Here is a 26281-nt window from a genome sequence, read left to right as displayed (position 1 = left end):
GTCACTGCTGTGGCACAGGTTTTGTGGTTGTTTTTTTTGGCTTTTTAGGGCCAAACTTGCAGCATATGGAGGTTCCCAGGCTAGTGGTCCAATTGGAGCTGAAGCCACTGGCCTATGCCACAGGCACAGCAATGAGGGATCCAAGCTGCATCTGTGACCTACACCACAGCTCACAGTAATGCCAGATCCTTAACCCACTGATCAAGGCCAGGGATCGAACCCACATCCTCATGGATCCTAGTCGGGATCGCTAACCACTGAGGCACAAAGGGAACTCCCAGGAACTTTGTGTTTTACATAACCTGTAAAACATCTAGCACATTGTAGGCCCTTAAAATCTATTAAGCCGTTTTAAATGATTAGACTATTTGTCATAATCTACATCTTCAAAATTGCCCAGATAATAATGGTTATATATACGTTACATTAGTTATAATAAGTATACTACTGATATCGTTTCAATGAGTTTTAATACTTGCCTGTTCTTCTAATTGCATTTTACTTTCTGTCATCTGTTCTATGAGTTTATCAAGTTTCTTTAAAGATTTAAGGTCATTTCCAACTTCCTTTTCTATAAATGCTGACACATAGGAAGGGAGATCACCATTATCAGTGCCTTCACAGACTTGTTCATTTCCAGTGAGAGCTGTAATATTTATTTCACCTAAAATGAAAGAGTAACAATTAGTCAACACTACTATTATGGAGTTAAAGGAACTACAAAAGACATACAAGATATACTTTCAAAATTAATAATTTGAAGAAAACACTACATATGGCATTTTTGTTTAAATATACAGAACTTGTGTTATATGTATATATACACATACACAAAAATAGCCAATAGTGTGCATAAGTGTATATGAATATATGTATATACACACCCTCCCTCTTTTTCTTTCTATATGCAGTCAGCCCTCCAAATCCACAGGCCATTTCATGGATTCGACCAACCACAGATAAAAAATAGTAATAGAAAATTCCAAAAGCAAAATGAATTTGCCATGCTCCAGTAACTGTTTACGTAGCATTTACATTGATTGTACAACTATTGCTATTATTAGCATTAGGTACTTTAAGTAATTCCTAGAGAGGATTTAAAGCATACAGAGTTTGTGTACAGGTTATATGCAAATACCGTGCCATTTTATATAAAGGACTTGAGCATCCAGGCATTTTGGCGTCTGCTGGAGTCCTGGAACAATGCCCCAAAGATACCAAGGGATGACTGGCATACACATACCCAAATACCTAAATGAATAGACTTAAAGCAATCTATCACTCAAGAACTACTACAAAATGCTTAAGAGCTAGGAGATTCAGAGTGAAAGAAAAATTACCTAACTCTTGGAGTTCCCATGGTGGCGCAGTGGTTAACGAATCCGACTAGGAACCATGAGGTTGCAGGTTTGATCCCTGGCCTTGCTCAGTGGGTTTAGGATCCAGCGTTGCCATGAGCTATGGTGTAGGTTGCAGACGCAGCTCGGATCCCGGGTGGCTGTGGCTCTGGTGTAGGCTGGCGACTACAGCTCCAATTAGAACCCTAGCCTGGGAACCTCCATATGCTGAGCGTGCAGCCCTAGAAATGGCAAAAAGACAAAAAAAAAAAACAACAACAACAACAAAAAAAACCTAACTCTGTCCTAGTAACCACAGGTTTCAATAAATGTTGGTACAACAATGCAGTTACAAACAGATATTAAATTTTTCCAACCCGCATGTTCGTTGCAGCACTATTCACAATAGCCAAGACATGGAAACAACCCAAATGGCCATCAACAGACGATTAGATTAGGAAGACATGGTATATATATACACAATGAAATACTACTCAGCCGTAAAAAAGAACAAAATAATGCCATTTGCAGCAACATGGATGGAACTAGAGACTCAGTATACTAAGTCAGAAAGACAAACGCCATACAATATCACTTATATCTGGAATCTAATACACAGCAGAAATGAACCATCCCACAGAAAAGAAAATCATGGACTGGCAGACTAGACTTGTCATTGCCAGGGGGAGGGGGAGGGGGAGGGAATGGGATGGATTGGGAGCTTGGGGTTAATAGATGCAAACTATTGCTTTTGGAATAGATTAGTAGTGAGATCCTGCTATGTAGCACTGAGAACTATGTCCAGTCACTTATGATGGAGCATGATAATGGGAGAAAAAAGAATGTATACATGTATGTATAACTAGGTCACCATGCTGTACAGTAGGAAAAAAAAAATGTATTGGGGAAATAATAAAAAAAAAAATTAAAAAAAAATTTTTCCAGACAACTGTAGATCTTAAAAATCTTATTATTTTATTATTGGGGGACAAAGGTCAAATCTAGTTCTACTGATGCAGCTTTTATTAAATTAGTAATATATTTTTAAAATTTTTAAGGAATTAGGTATTCTACAACACCAAAAAAGAACTCTAGTTTTAAAATGTTTTTTAAAAAGAAAAAAAAAATGGTATTGAAAGATTTCAAGTGTATGGAAAAAATATGAAAGGGTGACCAAACTCCTTATATAAAAGAGTTTTAAAAGTTGACTGTACAAAGACATCCATTTCAGAAACAGGAAAAAAAAGAAAATATGACAGAAAACACAAATTACTAGGCAAAAACTCAATGGCTACTGCAAACAATAAATTGTACAATCTAAAGTGAGATTCTTGGAGTTCCCGTTGTGGCTCAGTGATTAACGAATCCAATTAGGAACCATGAGGTTGCAGGGTCAATCCCTGGCCTCTCTCAGTGGGTCAAGGATCTGGCATTGCTGTGAGCTGTGGTTAGGTTGCAGATGAGGCTCGGATCCCATGTTGCTGTGGCTCTGGTGTAGGCCAGCAGCTACAACTCCAATTGGACCCCTAGCGTGGGAACCTCCATATGCCATGGGTGTGGCCCTAAATAGACAAAAGACAGATAAATATTTTTAGAGTTCCCACTGTAGCCCAGTGGTAACGAATCCAACTAGTCCATGAGGATGCAGGTTTGATCTCTGGCCTTGCTCAGTGGGCTAAGGATCCGGCATTGCCTTGAGCTTTGGTGTAGGTTGCAGACGCGGCTTGGATCCCACGTTGCTGTTGCTGTGGCTATGGTGTAGGCAAGCAGGTACAGCTTCAACTTGACCCCTAGCCTTCGAACTCCCATATGCCATGGGGAGGTCCCAAAAAACAAAAGAAATGAAGGAAGGAAGGAAGGGAGAAAGGGAAAGGTTCCACAGCAAAGAAACTAGAGTTGGGCCAATTCACACTGGACTTACTAAATGTGACAAAAACAGGTGATGTGGAACCTCCTTAAGAAGAATGGTAAGGGAGTTCCCACTGTGGCGCAATGGAAACAAATCCGACTAGTAATCATGAGGTTTCGGGTTCAATCCCTGGCCTAACTCAGGGGATTAAGGATCTGGCGTTGCTGTAGCTGTGGCATAGGCTGGCGGCTACAGCTCCAATTTGACCCCTAACCTGGGAATTTTCATATGCTGCAGGTGCAGCTCTTTTTCAACAGCCCCCCCCCCAAAAAATGGCACAAATGAACCTATACACAGAACAGAAACAGACTCACAGACCATAGAGAACAGACTTGTGCTTGCCAAGGAGGAGAGGGAGGGAGTGGGATAGACTGGGAGTTTTGGGTTAGTAGATGCAAACTGTTACACTTAGAATGGAAAAGAAATAAGGTCCTACTGTATAGGAATGTATAACTGGGTCATTTTCCTGTAAGACAGAAAGTGGCACTATACTTTAAAAAATAAAAAAGTAAAAATTATATTCTTTTGATTTAACCATTTAAATGTAGCATAGTACAGTCTTAGTCAAATGACATTCTTCAAAATGACACACTGCTGATGGCGTAGGGGTGATGTCTCTTTTCCTGTTTTTTGTAAGGAGCACTTCTAATTGCAAAGAAGTTGACCAAGCCACCAAAGGAAGGTCAAGGACAAAGTCCACAGCTTAATGGCATCAACTTCCCAAACATATGAGTGGGGCAAAGGTAGAAAAATAAAGTGTTGGGAGTTCCCATCGTGGCGCAGTGGTTAACGAATCCGACTAGGAACCATGAGGTTGCGGGTTCGGTCCCTGGCCTTGCTCAGTGGGTTAACGATCCGGCGTTGCCGTGAGCTGTGGTGTAGGTTGCACACGCGGCTCGGATCCCGAGTTGCTGTGGCTCTGGCGTAGGCCGGTGGCTGCAGCTCTGATTAGACCCCTAGCCTGGGAACCTCCATATGCCGAGGGAGCGGCCCAAAGAAATAGCAAAAAGACAAAAAAAAAAAAAAAAAGAAAAAGAAAGTGTTTAATTGAGAGAGGTACAGGAGGTACTCTCAAATCCTTTAAGGAAAAGGAGCTGAGTTGTGGCAGCTGTGACTGGCAAGCACTATGAAGTAGTTAAAGCTTTCTTTCTGAGGCAGACTGTAGCAGGAGGCAATGTTAAGGGCAGGTCTAACCCCTAAAACTAATATGGTAACTTAGGCACCCTTTCTATTACTATTCATTCCCAGGCTATGTGCCACGGCCAGAAGAACCAAAACACTCTGATGAAACAGCTGTTACATGCTTCCCTCTTCCTCTCCCAGTAAATTTCCCTCCAAAGGCCCCTGAATATTCCTTGATTTCCACCAGTGTGCCATGCCTAGCTCATTAAAATAAAATGGCACATGTCTACATCCCTGGCATATATATGCTTTTATCTTAGGTAGGAAATGGAAATAATGATCTTTCCTTCTTCTGGGTTCAGTTCAAGAACCAGGAACCAAGTTGTCTGTTGTGCCCTTCCCAAATCAACTTTTATGTGCTAATTCACTGAAGATAGAGTATAACTAATTATCATTTGAAGGCATCTATTTGACAGGCCTGGAGCAGTTACCATCTGCTGCTAAGGTATCCCCTACAGAGGCAAGAAAAAAGTGTCCTCACCCTTTCTGTCTGATGGTGGTAACAGAGAATGAATGGGGGGATACTGGGAAAAATATTTTGCAACTCACAAAAAACCCTGTGAACAGTAAATGCTTGATTTACTCCAAACAATTTGTTTTTAATTTTACTACCAGATTCTTTTGGGCCTGGGGGGCTGCCAAGTGCAGCAGCCTGATGTGGGATCTCAGTTCCCAGACCAGGGATCAAACCTGGGCTGCAGCAGTGAAAGCACTGAGTCCTAACCAGAGATCTAGGCCACCAAAGACCTCCCTCAAAGAAGAATTTGAGTTTACAAGGCAAGTACTGAAAAATTATTCCCCTACACGCTTGTCCTCTGATTGATTCCACTTGTAAAAGCATATGGGCTAAGTCTAATTAAAGGCAAGCCAATAGGAAAAGTTATCATTTGACTCCTTTAAACCCAACACAGGTGGAGGTTATCTCTCCTAGATCATCAGCCCGTTCTAACTCGTGATGCTTATTAAGTTGATGCTTCATTGCAATAACAGGCAGTTCCCAACTAATTTAAGTCCAGTATTGAGTGAGACTCCACCAGTTCCTGCACTAGGTAGGAGTCAGGAAGCCTTCTTCTCCAAATCATCCCATATTGTACAATCCTGAAAGCCAAAAATATATGTATGATAATAATCAGTATTTAATACTAGGAAAGGATACTCTACGGAAATAAAAAAAAAAAAAAAGGTGCTTCATCTAAAAAATAACAAGGTACCATCCTTCTTGGATGTAGACCCTGCAGGACTGAATTTTGGAGAAATGCTGAGTGGAAAGTGCAAAGGCGTTCGGAGTCTGCTTACTTTTGTCCTTGACATCCTTCCTTTGGTCACCATTTTCAGAACAGCACTAGAAGGAGAGCAGGTGTGACAAACACATTAAGACTGAAGCAATAAGTGAAATTCATACAGGGTTCCCAGAGGGCATCCACGGGAGGACCCCAAGGTTCCAGACCCCTCCCCCCTGGAGACTTCCTGAGGTGCGATCTGATGCAGGTTCCAAAAAGGGCTAGCTCCTTGAGGCCACCACAGCCACCTCCCCAGAAAGATCTGTGTCATCTCATCGGTATCGCCACAGCCACTGCATTGGGATTACCTCTCCTGAGAGGTCTATGCCACCTCACTGGGCCACCAGTGTCCCCTCCCGCGGCCACTAGGGCCCCCTCACCGGGGTTGCTGGCGCTTCGCCGATCTCGCTGGCCGGGAGCATCCTGCCTCCGCGCGAGTCCTCGGTTCCATGTGCAGCCAGCGTGGTCAGTGGACCCTGGCTCCGGCCAGCGGCTAGACAGCGGCTGAACCTTTCGAGACCTTAGCGTTGGACGCCACGGCAACTTCCTCTGCCGTCTCTCTGGTTTCTTCCTTTCTTTCCAGAGAGGCCCTTCTCGCGCAGTTGCCGGTCTTGCGCGGTGGCGCCCCCTGCCGGCTTGGATCCGGATCGGACGCTCTGGAAGAAGAAAAGGGGGCGAGCAAAGGCAGTCCTTGTCATTCTAAGTAAAACCTCCTTCACTGCTTTGGAAACATTAATGATGGAGATTCAAAGTATCCTTCCTTCCACACTGTAAATTCATTATGAATCATTTCAACTTATATTTTAGAGGATATCCCAGATGTTCTGAGAGTGTGAGGGAGCTTGTTGACAAGTAGTAATGTAATTTGGTTGGGTGGTTTAATCGCATAATTTCCAATGTCAGTATCTTTGGATCATTCTTTTAAAGCTAATCAGATTTAACTACAAGTTACACTTCAACTTCCTACCTGAAGGGTGCAGATCTGATTGTAAACATTCTGGGAGCAGAACAGAGGGAAAGGACTCAGCATCTAATATATACTTCAGATCAAAGTCTGTACTTTGCCAGGGAGGAGGACCAGGACTGGCAGCATGATATAGGTAGAGAATTCAGGGATGCGACAACTTCAAAAATAAACATGTAAAGTGGTACCATTGAGACTAAAACTAACAGAGAAAGGGAGAAAAAGCAACCCTTAGAGAAAACAGAACCGATTCAATGAGAACATTGTATTTATTTATTTATGTCCTGAGATATGACGCCACTGCGACTATAAAACAATCACGAGCTACTATTTTGTTTTTACTTTTTGGCCACAATAACGGTAATTCCCCGGCTAGGGATTGAACTCACCATAGCAGTAACCGGAGCCACAGCAGTGACAAGGCCGGATCCTTATCCCACTGAGCAACCAGGGAACTCCAACAGTCTACTATTTTATTTTATTTTATTTTTATTTTGTCTTTTTCGGGCCACACCCACAGCATATGGTGGTTCCCAGGCTAGGGGTCCAATCGAAGCTGTAGCCGCTGGCCTACGCCACAGCCATAGCAACACGGGATCCAAGCCACATCTGTGACCTACACCACAGCTCACGGCAACCCGGATCCTTAAGTCACTGAGCAAGGCCAGGGATCAAATCCCGTTCTCATGGGTACTAGTCGGGTTCCTTAACCACTGAGCCATGACAGGCACTCCTTATTTTATTTTTTTGTCTTTTAGGGCTGCGCCTAAGGCATATGGAGGTTCCCAGGCTAGGATCAAAATGGAGCTATAGCCACTGGCCTACACCACAGTCACAGCAACACAGAGTCCGAGCCGCATCTACGACCTACACCACAGCTCAGGGCAAATCTGGATCCTTAACCCATTGAGCATATGGAGCATATGGAGTTCCCAGGCCAGGGAGTCAGATCTTAACCCACCGAGTGAGGCCAGGTATTGAACTTGCATCCTTACAGACACAATGTCAGGGCAGCCAAAGTACAATGTAACCATATTGGACGGATAAAATAAAAGAAAGGCAAGTGTGGTAGTGGTGGGGTTGGGTGGAGGAGAACAAAAGCTAAACCCTCATTTTCCATTAAGTGAAGTTAAGAGGTAATACCTAAAATTGATACGTCAAGAAATAGAAATATAGGCAGTTCCCACTGTGGCTCAATGGGTTAAGAACCTGACTAGTGTCCATGAGGATGAGGGTTCGATCCCTGGCCTCACTCAATAGATTAAGGATCTGTGTTGTTGCAAGCTGAGGCACAGATCGCAGATATAACTCAGATCTGGTATTCCTGTGGCATAGGCTGGCAGCTGCAGCTCCTATCCAACCCCTACCCTTGGAACTTCCATATGCTGCAGGTGTGGCCCGTTAAAAAAAAAAAAGGCAATATGAATATTTTATTCAGAGATATGAAGGTGAATATTAAAATAACCAGTTGAAAGAGGTGAAATGACATTGAGGAAGGAAAACAGGGAAGGGGAGAGGTAGGAATACAATCTTTGATGTTTTCTTGCAAAACTTACAAGGTTTCTACAGAATTATTTGACTTTAAATCACAAATATGTATAACTCTGATAAAAATAAAAATAAAATTAAAAGAGAAAAAAGATTGCTCTGAACCCAAATATTTGCCTTCTGAACAGTTCACATTCTGGTGAAGGAAACAGACATGAAGATTAATTCAAGACTGAATGCTGGAGCTCCCTGATGGCTCAGTCAGTGGGTTGAGGATCTGGCATTGTCATTGCTACAGCTCAGGTTCAGCCCCTGACCCCAGAACTTCTGCATGCTGCAGGAGAGGCCAAAAATAAGGAAAAAAAAGAAGGAAATCTTGACACATGCTGCAATGTGAACAAACCTTGTGGTCATTATGATAAGTGTAGTAAGCCAGCCACAGAGGAACCTGTACTGTATGATTCCGCTTATGTATGTTACCTAAAACTGTAAAATTCATAGATGCAAAAAGTCAAATGGTGGTGGCTAGAGCCTGGGAGGAGGAGAGAATGAGTAGTTGTTTAATGGACATAGAGTTTCAGTTTTCCAAGAGGAAGAGAGTTCTGGAGATTAATGATAGTAATGGTTGCACAACATGAAGATACTTAAAGCCCTTCAACTGTACACTTGAAAATGTTTAAAATGGTATTTGCCTACAACTAAAAAAAAATCTAGCAGGAGTGTAGGACTTGTAATAATATACTGGTTTTTCACTGAGATTGGAATTTGGCAAAATATTAAATGTGCAAAAGCTATTAGAGGCCAGCCTTTTGGCAGGAAATGTGTGCTACTTGAAGAGCATGGCATGAGTAGGGAATTTTATTTTTCCTCACACAGACGCACAAACTTGTTACTGATGCCAGAAAGATGTTACCAGAATCTGGGTTCTTGTTCACAGAGCCGAAGAATGAACTTCACCAACACACACAAGGCAGCAAGCAAGTGTCTTTAATTACAGGAAAGCAAATAGCTCCCAGCACAGACACTGGGAAGGGGAGGAAGAGTCCCCCCTTCCTATTGTTCTATGGAGGTTTTTATTTCTTAAGGACTGGATACCAACGTGGGGTCCGGATATCATTCCTTTCCCCCATTGTTCTTGTCCAGTCACCTATATCAGGCTTTAACCAATGGGGGGGGGGGGCAATGGTCTTAGAGACGGATATGCCCCATACGTTTTATGGCTACTTTGTTCTTCTTTCCCCTAGACTGGGAGTTGCCACACTTTATATTCTTTTGCTAACAGTCAAATGTATAGGTCAGGGATGTTAATGTCCACCTTGACATTAAAACGAATGTACTTTTTTTTTTTAATGGCGAAAAAATTTTTTAATTAACATATAGTTGATTTACAATGTTCTGTAATGGTGGAATTTTTTTCATTTTTCTTTATTAAACTTTATTTTTTTCATTTTTTTTATAACTCAAATGAATTTATCACATCTGTAGTTGTATAATGATTATAACAATCTAATTTCACAGGATTTCCATCCCACAGCCCAAGCACATCCCCCCACCCCCCAAAAACGAACGTACTTTCAATAGTTAATCTTCCAACAAGCAAGACCTGTTTGTCTAGATTTGTTTTTACAAGTCTTAAAAGATGGACATTAATCAGGGAATATATCCAAACCCATGTTTCTACACTAACTACCAAAATCATTATTCATTACTCTCCCTCAAAGAAACCGTTAATATAAGACAAGTTATATGCAATTGCTGCTCATGATTCTAAAGAACTCTGGGGCATGACTAAATCACTTTTTGTCCCCGCCAAAGCCCAGGTGCGACCGACGGAGACTCCCGGACTGAAAGGTTCACCAAAGCTCCATGCCCCGCAGGTGGCAAGGCCAAAGGGGGCCAGAGGGCGTCCTCCACAGGGCCATTGCGCAGGAGTGGGAGGGAATGGGCGGGACCTCTCCCCAATCAGCAGCGGCAGGCAGCGGTGAGGGGCGTGGTCGGCGGCAGAAGGCGGGCTCCACCCCAGGGGTGGGGCGAGCCGGCAGCGGCACGTCGTTGCGACGCACGTGTGGGAGGCTGGCGGCGGTTAGTACGCCTCAGCGCTGCGGGCCCGGTCTCAGACTGCTCTCCTTGCCTCTTCCCGGCCGCCGTGGCAGCTGGCTCTTCCGACTGGCCCTCGCCGCCGCCTCCGCCCTCCTGCGTCCGGAGCAGCGCGTGCGCCACTTCGCCGCCCGTCCCGCGCTGCACCCGCGCTCTCAGGCCCCGGGTAAGTGCGCGGCCTCGCCTCAGCCGGCCGGGCTCCGCGGCCAGCCGTCGGCTCGGCGCCTTGGCCCCCAAACCCCGCCCGAAGGAGCAGTGTGGACTGAGGAGGCGTCCCGGTTGTGGATCGGGAAGGGTCTGAGCCCTCGGCACGCCCACGGCTCCTCCATTATGGATCGAGCCCGGGGGAGCGCGGCTAGCGCCAGGCGTGTTCTGCGTTTCGTTGGGGCCAGCCCCACCCCCGCTTTCCTCACGGCCGGTCCTCCCTCGTCCCCGCGGATCAGTCGGAGGATCCCCGTCTCACTCCTCCCTGTCTCACTCCTCCCTTTCTTTGCCTCTGAGGCTCCCTAAACTCCTTTCTCCCGTAAGAGAAAACTGGCTTTTATCTCGAAGCCCTTTACAGCTCCCGTACACGTCTTGGCCACTTTTCTACCGGGTCCAGCCCACGTGCTTTCGTCCTCTTAATTATCTATCATTACTATCCGGGAGTCTACAAGTGCTAGGCGAGCAGGCACTCCGGACACTGCCTTTTTTGTGTACGTTTCCCAGTGTAGGAGCAAGCCAGATTTTTTCTTGGCAGTCCTCTGCCGGGTGGTTAGTGAATGGCTGCAGGAGGTGCTGCTGGGCGTATTGAAACTCATCTGCACGGAATCTTTACCGCCAGCCCTGCACCAAGAGGTTTAAAAGTACATCCTCATTGCCTGGGTATTGGTGCCTGCCAAGAAATAGGGTTTAGAGAGGGTTTAACCTTTTAAATATTTAGTTTCTTTGTCAGACCAAAGGGAATGGATGGGCAATGATTTTGTTTAGTCATTAGGCAACGTAGCCAACTGTTCCCATATATCAATTTAACTACTTCTTTTGAACAGCGTCTTTTGATAGAAACTGGTGCGGTAGAGCGGTTAATAAAACACGGCTTCTGCCTGCAAGTAAGATAGAGAAATGACAGTCCAGCTGGTCTGTTTACTAAGTTTGCTCCTGCCTTAGGTTCTTTTCAGGCCCTGTTCCCACTGCCTAGAACAGTCACCTCTTTTCATGTCTAGTTCTTCTTTGAAGTCTGCTCAAAAGGCATCTCCTTAGACTGCACTATAAAGCACTCCTTTTACTCTCACTGTCCTTACTCAGTTGTGTTTGTGGCTGTTTTCTATTTTTTTCTCCGATATGTGAGCTCGATGAGGGCAGGAAATTTTCCTCTGTTCCCCAATGCCTAGAAAAATGCCAGACGCACAGAGGTGCTCCATATTTGTGGAATGAAGGAATCTGATGGACCTAATAATGACTTCGCACATTAGAGTGTCAAGTGTGCTCTGCCCCGAAGAGAGTGCTCTTTGTTATGAGAGCTGAAGGGTTTGTCATAGATAGATGATAGATGCATTTTAAAAGTGGAAGCTGGAGCTCCCATCGTGGTTCAGTGGTAATGAACCCAACTAACATCCATGACAACTCGGGTTTGATCCCTGGCCTCTATCAGTGTGTTAAGGATCCAGCGTTGCTGAGAGCTGTGGTGTAGGTCAAAGACCCGGCTCGGATCTTGTGTTACTGTGGCTGTGGCATAGGCCAGCAGTCCCAGGCTAGGACTCTGATTGGAGTCCTAGCCTGGGAACCTCCATATGCCGTGGGTGTGGCCCTAAAAGCCAAAAAAAAAAGGACTAATATGGCTCTTTTTTAGATGTTCATTTTTCAGGAAATAATGTTGAGAGGCTGTCAGTGTCCTATTACAATTCTGAAAACACTAAATTTTATTTTTCTTATGATTATAGAAGTTTACTGGGGAATCTAATCTTTTTTTTTTTTTTTGCGCTATTTAGGACCACACCCATGGCATATGGAGGTTCACAGGCTAGGGGTTGAATCGGAGCTACAGCTGCTGGCCTACACCTCAGCCACAACAATGCGGGAACTGAGCCATGTCCTAGACCTACACTGCAGCTCATGGCAACGACAGATCCTTAACCCACTGAGCAAGGTCAGGGATTGAACCTGCGTCCTCATGGATGTTAGTCAGATTCGTTAACCACTGAGCCACAGACAGGAACTCCAAATCTAATATCTTAATGAAAAAGATTTTTAAATACTGTTGAAATTGTAGTGTTTCTAATCCCATTTGGTTTACTCAGAGTGTAAAAGAAATAAAATCTATTACTATGTATTTCCTCCAAGGAATTGTGTAGAACTTTAACAAATTCATGGATAAGTATCAGTAAATTTCATTCTCTTCCCAGTTATAGCATGAAGTTTCTGGTCTATAAAGATTTTACTTGACATTTGAGATGCTGTCATTACTATTAACAGAAGGATGTTACCAGAATGCGTGTTCTTGTTCACAGAGCTAAAGAATGAACTTTGAGAACACACACAGGCAGCAAGCAAGCAAAAGTCTTTTGCACCTGTGGCATATGGAGATTCCCAGGCTAGGGGTTGAATTGGAGCTGCAGCTGCCAGCCTACAGCACAGCCATAGCAAGGCGGTGTCCAAGCGATGTCTGCAGTCTACACCACAGCTCATGGCAATGCTGGATCCTTAACCCAATGAGCAAGGCCAGGGATCAGTTGGAATCCTCATGGTTACTAGTCAGGTTCGTTAACCACTGAGCCATGATGGGAACTCCAAAAAAGTTTTTATTACAGGGAGGCAGACAACACCCAGCACAGACACTCGGAGGGGGACGAAGAGTTCCCATTCTCTAATCTTCTAAGGAAGTTTTATCTCTTAAAGACAGGGGTACCAGAGTTCCCATTGTGGCTCACTGGAAAGGAAATCTGACTAGTATCCATGAGAACACAGGGTCAGTCCCTGGCCTTGCTCAGTGGGTTAAGGATCCACCATGGCCTTGAGCTGTGATGTAGGCCAGCAGCTGCAGCTTCGATTTGACCCCTAGCCTGGGAACCTCTATATGCCATGGGTGCCACCCTAAAAAGACCAAAAAAAAAAAAAAAGACAGGGGTACCAACGTGGGGTCCTGCTATCCGTCCTTCTCCCTGTTGGCCTTTCCTAGTACCTATCTCAGGCCTTGTCCAATAGGAGCTTAGAGTTAGGATATGCTCCATAAGCTTTATGGTCCTTTTGTTCTTTCCCTTGGGGTCGCCATTCCTTTTTTTAGGGCTGCACCTGTGGCATATGGAAGTTCCCAGTCTAGGGGTCGAATTGGAGCTACAGCTGCCAGCCTACACAACATCCAAGGCCCAGCCAGATCTGAGCTGTGTCTCTGACTTCACCACAGCTCACTGCAATGCCAGATCCTTAATCCACTAAGCAAGGCCAGGGATCGAATTCACATCCTCATGGATCCTAGTCGGGTTCGTTAACCACTGAGCCATGAAGGGGACTCCTTGTCTTTGCATTTAAATATGACAAGAAAAAGAGATCAGACAAGTGTCCACAAACATCAAGAAAAAAAAAAAAACTGCGAAAAAATACTAAAGGCCTATTTATTTCGTGCTCTTGGCAGTGCTTTGAGGGTCTCTTAAAATTGAGTGGTATTTGAAGGAGAAAACCAGGTTTGATCATTAGCCCAGAGAACAAAAGAAGCTTAAGAAGCTTTGTTTTTTTCCAGACTCAGCAATACAGTTCTGCAGTGGAAACCATCCATAATAAATATTAATGACCAGTAGTGGAATAGGAACAGCTAGTACAGACCTTTGACCAAGTCATCATTTTTCAGTTTTACAGAGAAAGGAACTGAGACTTAAGAGAGGTTAAGTGACCAGTTCTTCATTGGCAAAACCTACATTGGGTCCAAGTCATACCCCCAAATTGCAGCTCACCAAGCAAGATTTAAAACCAGTGGTTGATAACTTGAGATCCATGATTTACTAATATTCTCATTCTATGGATGTTAGCGTCACAATGCTGTCCTAAACAATTAAAATTTCATTCACAAAGGGGAGAGTGAACAGTTGGGGTGATGCCTGTATTTTGATTTAGGTGACTGGTGGTTTGGTGGAAACATTCCTTGAAATAAGAGGTACAGTTTAAAAGAAGTGCATTTGTAGCGGGTTAAGGATCGGTGTTGTCACTGCAGCAGCTTGGGTCACTGCTGTGGCACAAGTTCCCTGTCGTGGAACTTCTGTGTGCCATGGGCACAGCCAAAGAAGAAATAGAAATAAAAGAAGTACATTGTGGTGGAAAATGATGAGATCAATTTAGGGCATGCTGAATTTTTGATGTTTGAGTCTACCTCTTAGCTGTGTGAACTAGAACAAGATACTTTCTGGGCTTCAGGTTATCAGTGGCCAGGATGGGAATAATGACACCTAAATCATATATATAGGGCTGAATCAAGGCTGGAGTGAGCTCACTGTACACATTCTAATAGTTCAGCTGTCGTTAGGATTGCCTTGGACCCCCAAGTAAACCAGGGAGTTGGGGATGGGTCTTCACTGGAAAACTTGGGAATGAGAAGGGAATAGGACTGGGGAAGGAATCTGGGGAAGCCCAAATTGAAGCAGCAGGTGGAGCAGGAGGGGAAAAGAGCACCTCAGAGGCAGGAGAAAAGCATGGAATAGAAGCCAGATCTTCCACCAGACTGTAACCTCCATGCTGACAGGACATTTCTTTGAATCACTGCAATGTCGTGTTGTGGTGCCTGGAATAACTCCTGGCACAGGCTTGCAGTGTTGAGGTGGAGTGTGGGGAAGAGGAATGAGCATTAAAATGACTCTGGACTTCGCTTCAGAGGGTTACCGTGTTAAGGGGAATGGTTATAATAAGTGGTCTTGTGAATGTGCTGGCAGGAGGGGTTTCTGAGGATCCCTGTTTTCTTTGTGAATGACACATAGGACTTGGAGAAGACTTCTGACCAGGGATGGCCAGGCAGTATGAAGGGGCAGTCATAAGAGAAAATCCTCAAACCTGGTGGCATCTGGAGCACACACTGAGAAAGTAGGAGTGGTACTTGTTGAGGTTTAGCAAGGATCATGCAGCAAGCAGGACTAGTGAGCAGGGGTGTTGAGTGTTGGTTAGGAGTTATTGAGGTTTGGGGCACTTGAAGAAATGAAGATAGCAGAGCCAGTACCTTGGGACTGGAGGTCTCAGCATTTTTGAAGAACAAGTGAAGGGAGAGAGGGAGCAGTAGAGCTGGAAAGAGGGATGGTTTGATGAGAATAGAATAGCTAGTGAATCTTTTTATACTTGGAACCTTTTTTTTTTTTTTTTTTTTTTTTTTTTTTTTGCGTTTTAGGGCTGCAACTACAGCATATAGAAGTTCCCAGGCTAGGGGTAGAATCGGAGCTACAGCTGCTGGCTTATGCCACAGCAGCACAAGCATCTGAGCCACATCTGCGTGCTACATCACAGCTCATGGCAACACCAGATGCTTTAACCCAGTGAGCAAGGCCAGAGATTGAACCCGTATCCTCATGGATACTAGTCAGGCTCGTTACTACTGAACCACAACAGGAATTTCCATTTACTTGTAACTTTTCTTTTTATTATAAAAATTTCAAACATGCGGAGTAGAGAGAATGATCTGATAATATCCCTGTGTTACCATCATCCAATTTTGACAATTACCACTCATAGCCAGTCTTATTCCAAATTTATACCCATTACACTTCCATTTGCCACTAGTTAATTATTTTAAAGCAGAGTCTAGACTTCATATCCTTTGAACCACAGAGATTTCAGTCCATATATCTAAAACATAAAGATTGTATTTTTGGAGTTCCCTGGTGACCTGGGTGTTAAGGACTTGACATCGTCACTGCTGTGGCTGGGGTTTGATCCCTGGCCCAGGTACTTCTGCATTTCTTTGTAGGTTTTTCCCCTTTCCTCTTTTTTCTCTTGCTATTTATTAGTTGAAAAACTGTCTTTGTCCTTAAATTTTCCACATTCAGAATTTTGCCAATTGCTCCCCCATGGTGGTGTTTAACATCTTCTGTCCCCATAGGCCATCTAAGCTAGTATTTAGACACAGTTTCAGTTAGTAAGAACTTCATAAATAATAGCATGCCTTTCAGGGGCCTGCTGTGTTTGTTTGTCTCATTTTTGTAATGTTGGTGGCTATTGATGTCATTGCCCTGGTCCAGTTATTTCATTAGGGAAGTGCTAGTTAGTGTGTCTTTGATTTTTATAGATGAGGAACAGTTGCAACACCTGTTTCATGAAGTCTACAGATTATCTATCAATGCTTTTTATACTACTCTGGATTCTCTGGCAGGTAAATAATTAACATTGTCAAAGAATCTGCAGACCTTTTGAGGGAGGACAAAGGACTAGCATTTATTTAGTTCCTTCTGTGGCTAGCCACTCGGTTTGTGTCATCTCATTTAATCTTCAGGATGGTCCTGTGAGGTACATATCATTCCTGAAGAACAGGGGCTTGGAGAGGTTAAGTAATTTACTCGGACAGGTACACAGCTAGAAGGGGTGAGGTACTCAGGTGCCCACGTGGATGGTGCATGTCACAGGAGATAAACTGAGAAGACATGGCCTTAATGGAGAGGAAGGCCTAGGAGTCAGTGCTCGTGGCCTTTAGATGAATCTTAAAGGACAGGTGAATCCAAGGTGATCTGAGCCAGGTATGGAGGAGAGAGCTTTTGAGCAGCCAGGCTGGGAGTGGGCGTCAGTGGGGGCTGGGCCTGAGTTATTGTAGGCGTGTGCAGAAGATAATGGTACCTGGCACCAGATGACAGATAGTGTTGAAGCAGAAAGACAGGGCAGAGGAAGTAATTGGTCTTTCCATGGAGGCTTATGGCCATGAGATTGTTGAGAAGGAGCCTGATGAGTTCTGTGCTTACTTGGGAAGGAGATAGATGTCCTGCTGACCATAAGGTCCTGAGTCAAGCTGCAGATGTGGCTGGATGTGGTTGTTATAGGCCGTGCTCTTTTCCCCACTGAAAGCTCAGACCTTAGGGAGGGTATCGGGATCTCCTTGTAGATCCTGCCATGCCAGCTGAGAACCTTGTGGATTTTTTTTTTTTCCTAGAGAAGTCTTTGTTGGCCAGGAGGCTACTTGAGGGGGATGAAGTAGGAGGAGCCAGTGGCCCTGATGCCCGGCCCTGCTTCACGGGCTTGCAGGTAATAGAGAACTCGCCTAGGTAGTGGCCAGTCATCTCAGGCTTGATTTCCACCTGGTTGAATGTCTTACTGTTGTAGGCACCCACCATGCTGCCCACCCTCTTGGGCAGGATGATTGCGCCACACAGGTGTGTGGTCAGCACCTGCGGCTTCTCCATGGGTGGTGCCTCCTCCTTGGCTGTTGCAGTGATGCTGCTCCCTCCGCTGTCCATGGTGCCTCGCGCTGTGCAGCTGTATCACCTGCTTACAGGACATGTCCCACAGCTGGTTGAGGCCCATAGTTCTGTTGGTGATCCATTGAGGGTTTATGGGTAAGAATATGCGTGACTCAGTGTAATAAGTGGCTATGGGATGTCCCTCGGGTACCAGCAATGCCACAAGACTATAAGAGTACTTATCTCTTCCCACTCCCTGTACCACTTTCTGGGATCCCCATGTTGGGAAGAGCTCCCTTATCCTCTCAAGTCCCCAAGACAGAAGACCTGAGTCATCTTGTATTTCCTCTGTGCTCCCACATTTGTCCTGCCCTAACCACCTTCCTGCTGTTCCTGAATCCTCCCCTCCTTCTGTCAGGAGGGGACAGCCTCAGCCTTAGATCAGGTTGTATTGATTTCTTGCTTCAGTTGCCATCCTACCTAGTCTCCCAGCCTGACCCTGGTTTTCCTCTTCACAAGGGTGCCATGAAATACCTGTGATTCATGACTCAGGTGGCAGTTTGGTTTTTAGGATGTAATTTCCTCAGTTCAGCCACTCCCCAGCTTTAACTCCAGACCCTCTCCTTGTTTTACCCTTTGATGTGTGATGAGCTCAGTAGGGTTCAGGGATCCCCCCACTCTCCCATGCCTTCTGCCCCTGCACCTGCTGTACCACCTCCCTCCTCTCCCTCTCCAATCCCTGCCCTTTCTGAAGTTTCACTCTTACTCCTTCCCCAAAGCTTAGTGCAGGTGTTTAGTCTTTCATAAGGAAGGGATCTTCTCATTCACCCTCACCACAGATGCCTTTTCAAGCCTTCTGTGTGTTCTCATGTCTCCGAGGAAGCCCTGGGCCCATGGGTGTGCAAGGTCTGTGAGGGCAGCTTCATGGATTTAAAACGAGAATGAAATAGTATTAGCATCTCATAAATGAGCATTCCCATTTACTGTACCTTGCTTAGAACAAATAAAGAGTAAATGCTTTCTTATTTGAATTAGAGATAATTTTGTATAACTAGTTGAGATCTACCTCTGTTCCGGTTTCTTCCTTTTTTAAAATATTTTCTTCCCTTTTTAAAATATTCTCTTTCAGAGGGAATTGTTTGGGGGTTTTTTTGTTCATTTTTTCTATTTACAGCCGCACATACACACATGGAAGTTTCCAGGCCAGGGTTCATATCAGAGCTGCAGCTGCAGCCTGCACCAGAGCAGCACCTGCTCTGAGCCACATCTGCAGCCTGTGCTGCAGCTTGTGGCAATGCAAGATCCTTAACCCACTGAGCAAGGCCAGGAATCCAACCTGAATATTCACAGAGACAACATGGGGTCCTTAACCCACTGAGTCACAACAGGAATTCCTGGTTTTTGTTTTTTTAGTTTTTGGGGGTGTTTTGGCTGCACCCATGGCATGCAGAAGTTCTTGGGCTAGGGACTGAACCTGTGCTGCAGCAATGATCCAAGTCACAGCAGTGACAGCTCAGAATTCTTAATCCCTTGAGCCACCAGGGAACTCCCAAAGGAAATTGTTTTTACTGACAGTTTTCTCTGCCTTTTTCTCTTATTTGTGGTAGTGTTTCTTTCTTTTTTTTAAATAGCCACCGAAGTCCTTTTTTCATTCACTTTTTACTTTTTTTTTCTTTTTGACTGTGGTTTGCAGCAGCTTCATATGGGATCTCAGTTCCCAGACCAGAAATTGAACCCAGGCCACAGTAGTTTGAAAGCACTGAATCCTAATCATTAGACCACTAAAGAACTTCCTACTTTTTTTTCCATTCTTGATTTTTGACCGTGAGGCAGGATCAAATAGGGATTTTTTTTTTTTTCTTTCTTTTGTCTTTTTGTCTTTTTTTTTGTTGTTGTTGTTGTTGTTGTTGCTATTTCTTGGGCCGCTCCCACGGCATATGGAGGTTCCCAGGCTAGGGGTCGAATCGGAACTGTAGCCACCGGCCTACGCCAGAGCCACAGCAACGCGGGATCCGAGCCGTGTCTGCAACCTACACCACAGCTCACGGCAACGCCGGATCCTTAACCCACTGAGCAAGGCTAGGGATTGAACCTGCAACCTCATGGTTCCTAGTCAGATTCGTTAACCACTGCGCCACGACGGGAACTCCCAAATAGGGATTGTTAAAGTTTAGTTCATCATTATTTTGCTGTAGTTGGTTCTGTAGATGGGCTTCTTGTTAACTAAGCCTTGGAGAACTAGAATATTCTGCTTATTTATGTTCTTTATGTTTATTAAGTTCATATTAATTTGGGCCTCTCCCTATATAATTAATATACAGAAAACTTTATCCTTATTTTGCCTAGACCAGCAGATAAACACAATTTACACAGGTGCTTGTGGTCTTAAATAAATGTGTTTATTTTGATTGCCACATGCTAGCCTGCTCTCAGACTGCTTAGTGTTAGGAAGTATGAATGGCTTCCTAGTCTTGCTCAGTACATTGTATACAGACCAGTTAAATGATAATCTGTGTATTTTGGATTGAGTCAAAATTCACATAACATCCTTCTAGGAGTTCCTTCATGGCTCAGCAGTTTTAAGGATCCAGCATTGTCACTACTGTGGTTCTGGTTACAGATGTGGCACTGGTTGATCTTCAGCCTGGGAATTTCTGCATGCTTCGAGTAGGGCCAAAAAAAATAAAAAAGTGTTACATCATTGTAACCATTTTTAAGTGTACAGTTCAGTAATATTAAGTACATTCACATTGTGCAGCCAATATGCAGAGCTCTTTTTCATCTCGCAAAACTGAAACTCTACCCATTAAACAACTCCCCATTTCCCTTGCTTTTTAAAAAAATAGACCATGGTATGAATATGCATTCATGTCAGTAAATTTTTTTATACACTTTTTATTTAATTATCTTTTCTAAAAGATAGCAGTAACCATGAAACAAAAATCAGATGATGCAGCTATGGTATTGAGTAAAAATAGCTAGTCTCCCTGCTGTCCCCAGCCACCTACCCCTCTCCTCAAAGTACCTATCTTTCTCAGTTTCTTTTCACATTGTTTCTACAGTTGTTCAGTTTATGTATCCAGATATCATTGCCTAATTTTTTGCTAGTGTAAAAATTATCCCTACAGCTAAAATTTAAGCACTTTATTATTTTCTTAGGATATTATTACTTATTTATTTATTTTTTGGCCATGTCTGCAGCATGTGGAAGTCCGGGTCAGGAATAGAGTCCACACTGCAGCAGTGGCCACCCAGGCTGTTGCAGTGACAGTTTGAGATCCTTAACCCTCTATGCCACAAGGGAGCTCCCAGAAGAATTATTTTAATGAATGATTTTTAGAACATTAGGAACAAAGTTAACTGTGCCTTTGTTTGCTGAAACCCAGTTCTTTGTAATAATGATTGTTACTGCCTATTTTCCCTTCCTTCCTGAAAGGTTTTCTTAAATGTTTTCTTGGATCCTTGAAAATGGAAATGACAGAAATGACTGGTGTGTCGCTGAAACGGGGGTCCATTGCTGTCGAAGATAATGACATTGCAGCCCCAGTGGAGGAGGCAAAGAGACAGAAGGTCTCAGAATGCTGTCTGACCAAAGGCCAAGACGGGCTAGAGAACAACTCTCTACCCAGTAGTGAAAAGATGCCTGGGTCACCTGAAGTTGCAGGTGCGGGAGAGGATAAAAAGAATTCTGACGTTCAGACAGAAGGAGAAGAAGAGGAGGAAGAGGAGGAGGAGGAGGAGGAGGAGGATGGCCTGTCAGAAGAGAGTGAGGAGGAAGCAGAGAGCTTTGCAGACATGATGAAGCACGGGCTTACCGAGCTGGATGTAGGCATCACCAAGTTCGTAAGTTCTCACCAGGGATTCTCAGGAATCTTAAAAGAAAGGTATGTTTTATGTATAGTTATTTTAGTTATATTAGTTCTTTTCTCTGAAAGGAAATCAGTAGGCTCTTCTTCCAGTTAGCTTTCTGTCCCCATGGATTGTTCATACTGATGATCAAAAAGGAATAGGATGAAGAAAAGCTGCGTGGATGAGTAAATAAAAATATTTGAATATAAAATGAGTAAATAGAAATAATTCCCTGGGAAATGAATGAGTGCTGTTCATTTCCTTAAAATAAATTACTTTAAATGGTTTCAAGTTTTCTCTTGAATTGGTCTTAAAATCTTAAACTCTTTCACCTGAATGGGCCACAGCTACAGGAGAAAGAAGGTGGTCTTTGGAGTTGGTAGATATGGGTATGAATCCAGATCAGCCACTTCACAGTTAATTAACCGTTCTGAGCCTTAATATTGTTATCCAAAAAATGGGTCATAATCACCTTGGGATCGTTGAAAGGATTTAAAATAATGTGTGTAAATTACTTAGCATAAAGGATGGTTCATGGTAGATTTACTGGGTTCTGATTTAATTAACTACTTACCATGTGTTTTATGATTCATTTTATTTTTATTATAGTTGATTTACAATGTTCTGTCAATTTCTGCTACACAGCAAAGTGACCCAGCTATACATCCATATATATTGTTTTTTTTTTTTTTTTTTTTTTTTTCGCATTATCCTCTGTCATGTTCCATCACAAGTGATCAGATATAGTTCTCTGGGCTATACAGCAGGATCTCACTGCTTATCCATTCCAAATGTAATAGTTTGCATCTACTAACCCTTAATTCCCAGTACCTCCCACTCCTTCCCTTTCCCTCTTGGCAACCACAAGTCTATTCTCCGTGTCCATGAGTTTGTTTCTTTTCTTTAGATAGGTTCATTTGTGCTGTATATTAGATTCCAGATTTAAGTGATGTTATATGGTATTTCTCTTTGTCTTTCTGACTTCACTCAGTATGAGAGGCTCTAGTTCCATCCATGTTGCTGCAAATGGCATTATTTTGTTCTTTTTTATGGCTGAGGAGTATTCCATTATGTATACGTACCACATCTTAATCTGTTCGTTTGTCCTTGGACATTTAGGCTGTTTCCATGGCTATTGTGAATAGTGCTGCAATGAACATACTGGTGCATGTATCTTTTTCAAGGAAAGTTTTGTCGAGATAAATGCCCAGGAATGGGATTGCTGGATCACACGGTAGTTCTGTATTTAGTTTTCTGAGGTACCTCCACACTGTTTTCCATAATGGTTGCACCAATTTACATTCCCACCAATAATGAAGGAGGGTTCCCTTTTCTCCACACCCTCCCCAGCATTTCTTATTTATAGATTTACTAATGATGGCCATTCTGAATGGTGCGAGGTGGTACGTCATGATTCATTTTAGAGTGGACTGTCTGTATAATCATAGGGCAAAATCAGTAAGCTTTGGTTTATGCATTTTTCTGGAAGAGGAGTCTAGAGGCTCAAAGGGTCTTTACATTCTAATAGAAAGCCAAGGTGTGGCTTAGAATTCATTGTGAAACCAGAAAAAAATAACTCTATATGACTTTCCACCTAAAGCTTTTTTTTTTTTTTTTTTTTTAGTGGCGGCACCCATAGCATATGGAAGTTCTCAGACCAGAGATTGAAGCCAAGCCTCAGCTGAGACCTAAGCTGTATCTGTGGCTATGTAAGATGCTTTAACCTACTGTACTGGGCCAGGGATTGAACCTGTGCCTCCATAGTGACCTGAACCACCGCAGACAGATTCTTTTTTTTTTTTTTTTTGTCTTTTTGCCTTGTCTAGGGCTGCTCCCGCGGCATATGGAGGTTCCCAGGCTAGGGGTCGAATTGGGGCTGTAGCCACCGGCCTACGCCAGAGCCACAGCAACACGGGATCCGAGCCGCGTCTGCAACCTACACCACAGCTCACGGCAACGCCCGATCGTTAACCCACTGAGCAAGGGCAGGGACCGAACTGGCAACCTCATGGTTCCTAGTCGGATTCGTTAACCACTACGCCATGACAGGAACTCCAAGGCCAGATTCTTTTTTTTTTTTTTTTTTTTTTGCAAATCGATCTGTGACTACTGTTTTACTGTCCCGAATGCTTACAGGGTTTCTCTTGCTTTTTGAGATACTTTTTTTTTTTTTTTTGGTCTTTTTGCTATTTCTTGGGCCGCTCCCGCGGCATATGGAGGTTCCCAGGCTAGGGGTTGAATCGGAGCTGTAGCCACCGGCCTACGCCAGAGCCACAGCAATGCGGGATCCCAGCCGCATCTGCTACCTACACCACAGCTCACGGCAACGCCGGATCGTTAACCCACTGAGCAAGGGCAGGGACCGAACCCGCAACCTCATGGTTCCTAGTCGGATTCGTTAACCACTGCGCCACGGTGGGAACTCCCCAAGGCCAGATTCTTAACCCATTGAGAGGCACCAGGGATCGAACTTGCATCCTCATGGATACCAGTCAGGTTCATTACTGCTGAGCCACAACAGGAACTCTTGAAAGTTTTTTTTTTTAATCCCTGTTTTTCACAGTAGTAATGCTTATTGTTGAGAAACTTTCTCCTTAAATTAGTAGGCAACAAAATGTTAGTGCTCTGAGAGTCTGTGTTTTCTTTTCCTCAGATACTCTGACTTCATAGTTCATGAAATAGGAAAAGATGGACGAATCAGCCATTTGAATGACTTGTCTGTCCCAGTGGATAAAGAGGTAGGAGCAGCCTTGCAACAGAAGTCACCTTTTGTATAAAAATAGCATTTCCTGGAGATCATAGAATATAGAGCTTTGACAGCCTTGAATTCTGAGTGACTCAATGGGCATTCTGATAATTATTTTAAAGGATCCTTCAAAAGATGTATTGACACTTTTAACAGATGAAGAAAAGCAGCGTTTAGAAGAACTCCAGCTTTTTAAAAATAAGGAAACTAGTGTTGCCATTGAGGTAAGTAGAACAAAAAAAAAAAAAGGAAAATTTTTTTAGGGTTTTACTTGCTTCTTTTTGGGGGCTAGATGTTAATAGGTGTCTATTAGAAAAATTAAAATGGTTAACAAAAGGATGGCCTTGTCCTGTTTGACCTAAAAGAGCATTACACTAAAAATGTTTTTATCATTGGAGGATAACCAGTATCCAGATAAGCAGTCCCCCCCCCAAAAAAAAGTTATGTTTTTGTTCAGAAAGATTTTTGGCCACGCCCATGGCATGCAGGAGTTCTGGGCCAGTGATTGAACCTGCGTTAGAGCAGTGACTGTGCCAGATTCCTTAACCACAAGGCCACCAGGGAACTCCTTGACTCACTTTGATATGAAAAATGTCAATTATCTGTAATTATAATGAAGTTTTCTTTCACTTTTATTTAACAGCCACCCCCATGGCGTATGGAAGTTCCCAGGCCAGGGATTGATTCCAACATATGGTACAGCTGTGGCAACACTGGATCCTTTAACCCACTGTGCCAGGGATCCAACCCATACCTTTGCATCAGCCTAAGTCACTACAGTCAGAGTCTTTGTTTTTTTTTTTAGGGCCACATCCTTGGCTATGGAAATTCCCCGGCTGCTGCCCTATGCCACAGCCACAGTAATGCCAGATCCAAGCTGTGTCTGCGACCTACACCACAGCTCACAGCAACACTGGATCTTTAACCCACTAAACAAGGCCAGGGATCAAACTGACATCCTCATGGATATTAGGTTTGTTACTGCTTGGCCACATGGGGAACTCCCTGCAATCAGATTCTTAATCCAGTGTGCCACAGTGGGAACTCCTCTTTTACATTTTTTATTTTGCTAGACTGTTGTTAGGGTTAGCTATTAGTTATATCACATCTTGGTGTTTCTTAGCTTGCAGATTGCAGACCATCAGTGGGTCATGAAATCAGTTTAGTGGATCTTAACTTTTTTTTAACGCAATAAAGAAAGGTAGAGAATAACAGTGTAGGAGTTACACATACATATTACTGAATATTGAATCCAAGTGTGAAGTGTATTTCTTCACAAGTATAAGACACCTCTAGAAGTTGCAAAACAGTGATGTAACTAATAAGTTTGTTTTCTTGATGTAGATTTTTCTTTATTGTGGACAAATGTGCAAGAATGTCATTATTTGAAGTTATGAGCATAGAACAGGATTCATTAGAGGCAATTATAGATTGGACTCTTCAGCGAGTTGAGTTTCTGACACCCCCAAAGGCCCATCTCACCTTCTCTTCCATCTGTGAGCCCTGAGGTGTTGATTGTTCAGCTGAGTCCCCAAGAGGAAGTGTCTGATGGGTGGCTCCGGAATCAGCCTGGATTTCACATCTGGCTCTGCCACCCTGCAGCTACATAACCTTAGACAAGTTCCTTAACTTCTCTCAGACTCAGTTTCCTCGTCTGTAGATATACCAGTGACATGATAGAGAGCTGATGGGGATTAAGTAAGAGAGTGATTATGAAGTGATTTGTACAGTTCCTGGCAGCTGGGCAGGCTCAGTAAACAGACTTTTACGATCTGTGATACTGTGAAGCTCTAAAAGATTTCTGACACGGAAGCAATCTAAATGTCCATCAGTAGATGAATGGGTATAGAAGATGTGGTATATACACATAAATACACACTGGAGTATTACTCAGCCATAAAAAAGAATGAAATAATGCTATTTGCAGCAACATGGATGGACCTAGAGATTATCATACTAAGTAAGTCAAACAGAGAAAGATAAATACTTTAGGGTATCATTTATATGTGGAATCTAAAAAAATGATACAAAACAGTTATATAGAAAACAGACTTGGGGCTATCAAAAGGGAAAGCTGAGGGAGGGATAAATGAGGGTT

General features: G+C 43.6%; 2 protein-coding genes and 1 pseudogene across 4 annotated transcripts in view; 1 reads left to right on the top strand and 2 right to left on the bottom strand.

Annotated features, from left to right (window-relative positions):
- The window catches only part of RINT1 (RAD50 interactor 1), a 37346-nt gene extending 31059 nt beyond the window's left edge, over positions 1–6287 (bottom strand). Inside the window, exons 1-3 of one of the 2 annotated variants that reach the window (XM_003130254.4) lie at positions 6089–6287; positions 5725–5770; positions 480–664 (exon numbers count right to left, since the gene is read on the bottom strand). In XM_003130254.4, coding sequence (XP_003130302.1) covers positions 480–664; positions 5725–5770; positions 6089–6130 — 273 coding nt within the window. In that variant the 5' untranslated portion in view covers positions 6131–6287. The remainder of the gene's footprint in view (positions 1–479; positions 665–5724; positions 5771–6088) is intronic. The other variant, XM_021063501.1, reaches the window with a different exon arrangement.
- The window catches only part of PUS7 (pseudouridylate synthase 7 (putative)), a 63211-nt gene continuing 47097 nt past the window's right edge, over positions 10168–26281 (top strand). The window contains exons 1-4 of one of the 2 annotated variants that reach the window (XM_021102594.1): positions 10168–10423; positions 21025–21472; positions 24091–24175; positions 24306–24407. In XM_021102594.1, the coding sequence (XP_020958253.1) occupies positions 21057–21472; positions 24091–24175; positions 24306–24407 (603 nt within the window). In that variant the 5' untranslated portion in view covers positions 10168–10423; positions 21025–21056. The remainder of the gene's footprint in view (positions 10424–21024; positions 21473–24090; positions 24176–24305; positions 24408–26281) is intronic. The other variant, XM_021102593.1, reaches the window with a different exon arrangement.
- Positions 15755–18784, bottom strand: LOC110262250 (annotated as a pseudogene).

The sequence above is a fragment of the Sus scrofa genome, chromosome 9 (assembly GCF_000003025.6).
Source record: "Sus scrofa isolate TJ Tabasco breed Duroc chromosome 9, Sscrofa11.1, whole genome shotgun sequence".
Lineage (NCBI taxonomy): Eukaryota > Metazoa > Chordata > Mammalia > Artiodactyla > Suidae > Sus > Sus scrofa.
Note: the sequence above shows the minus strand (reverse complement) of the source record. Positions and strands in the feature narration are given on the sequence as shown.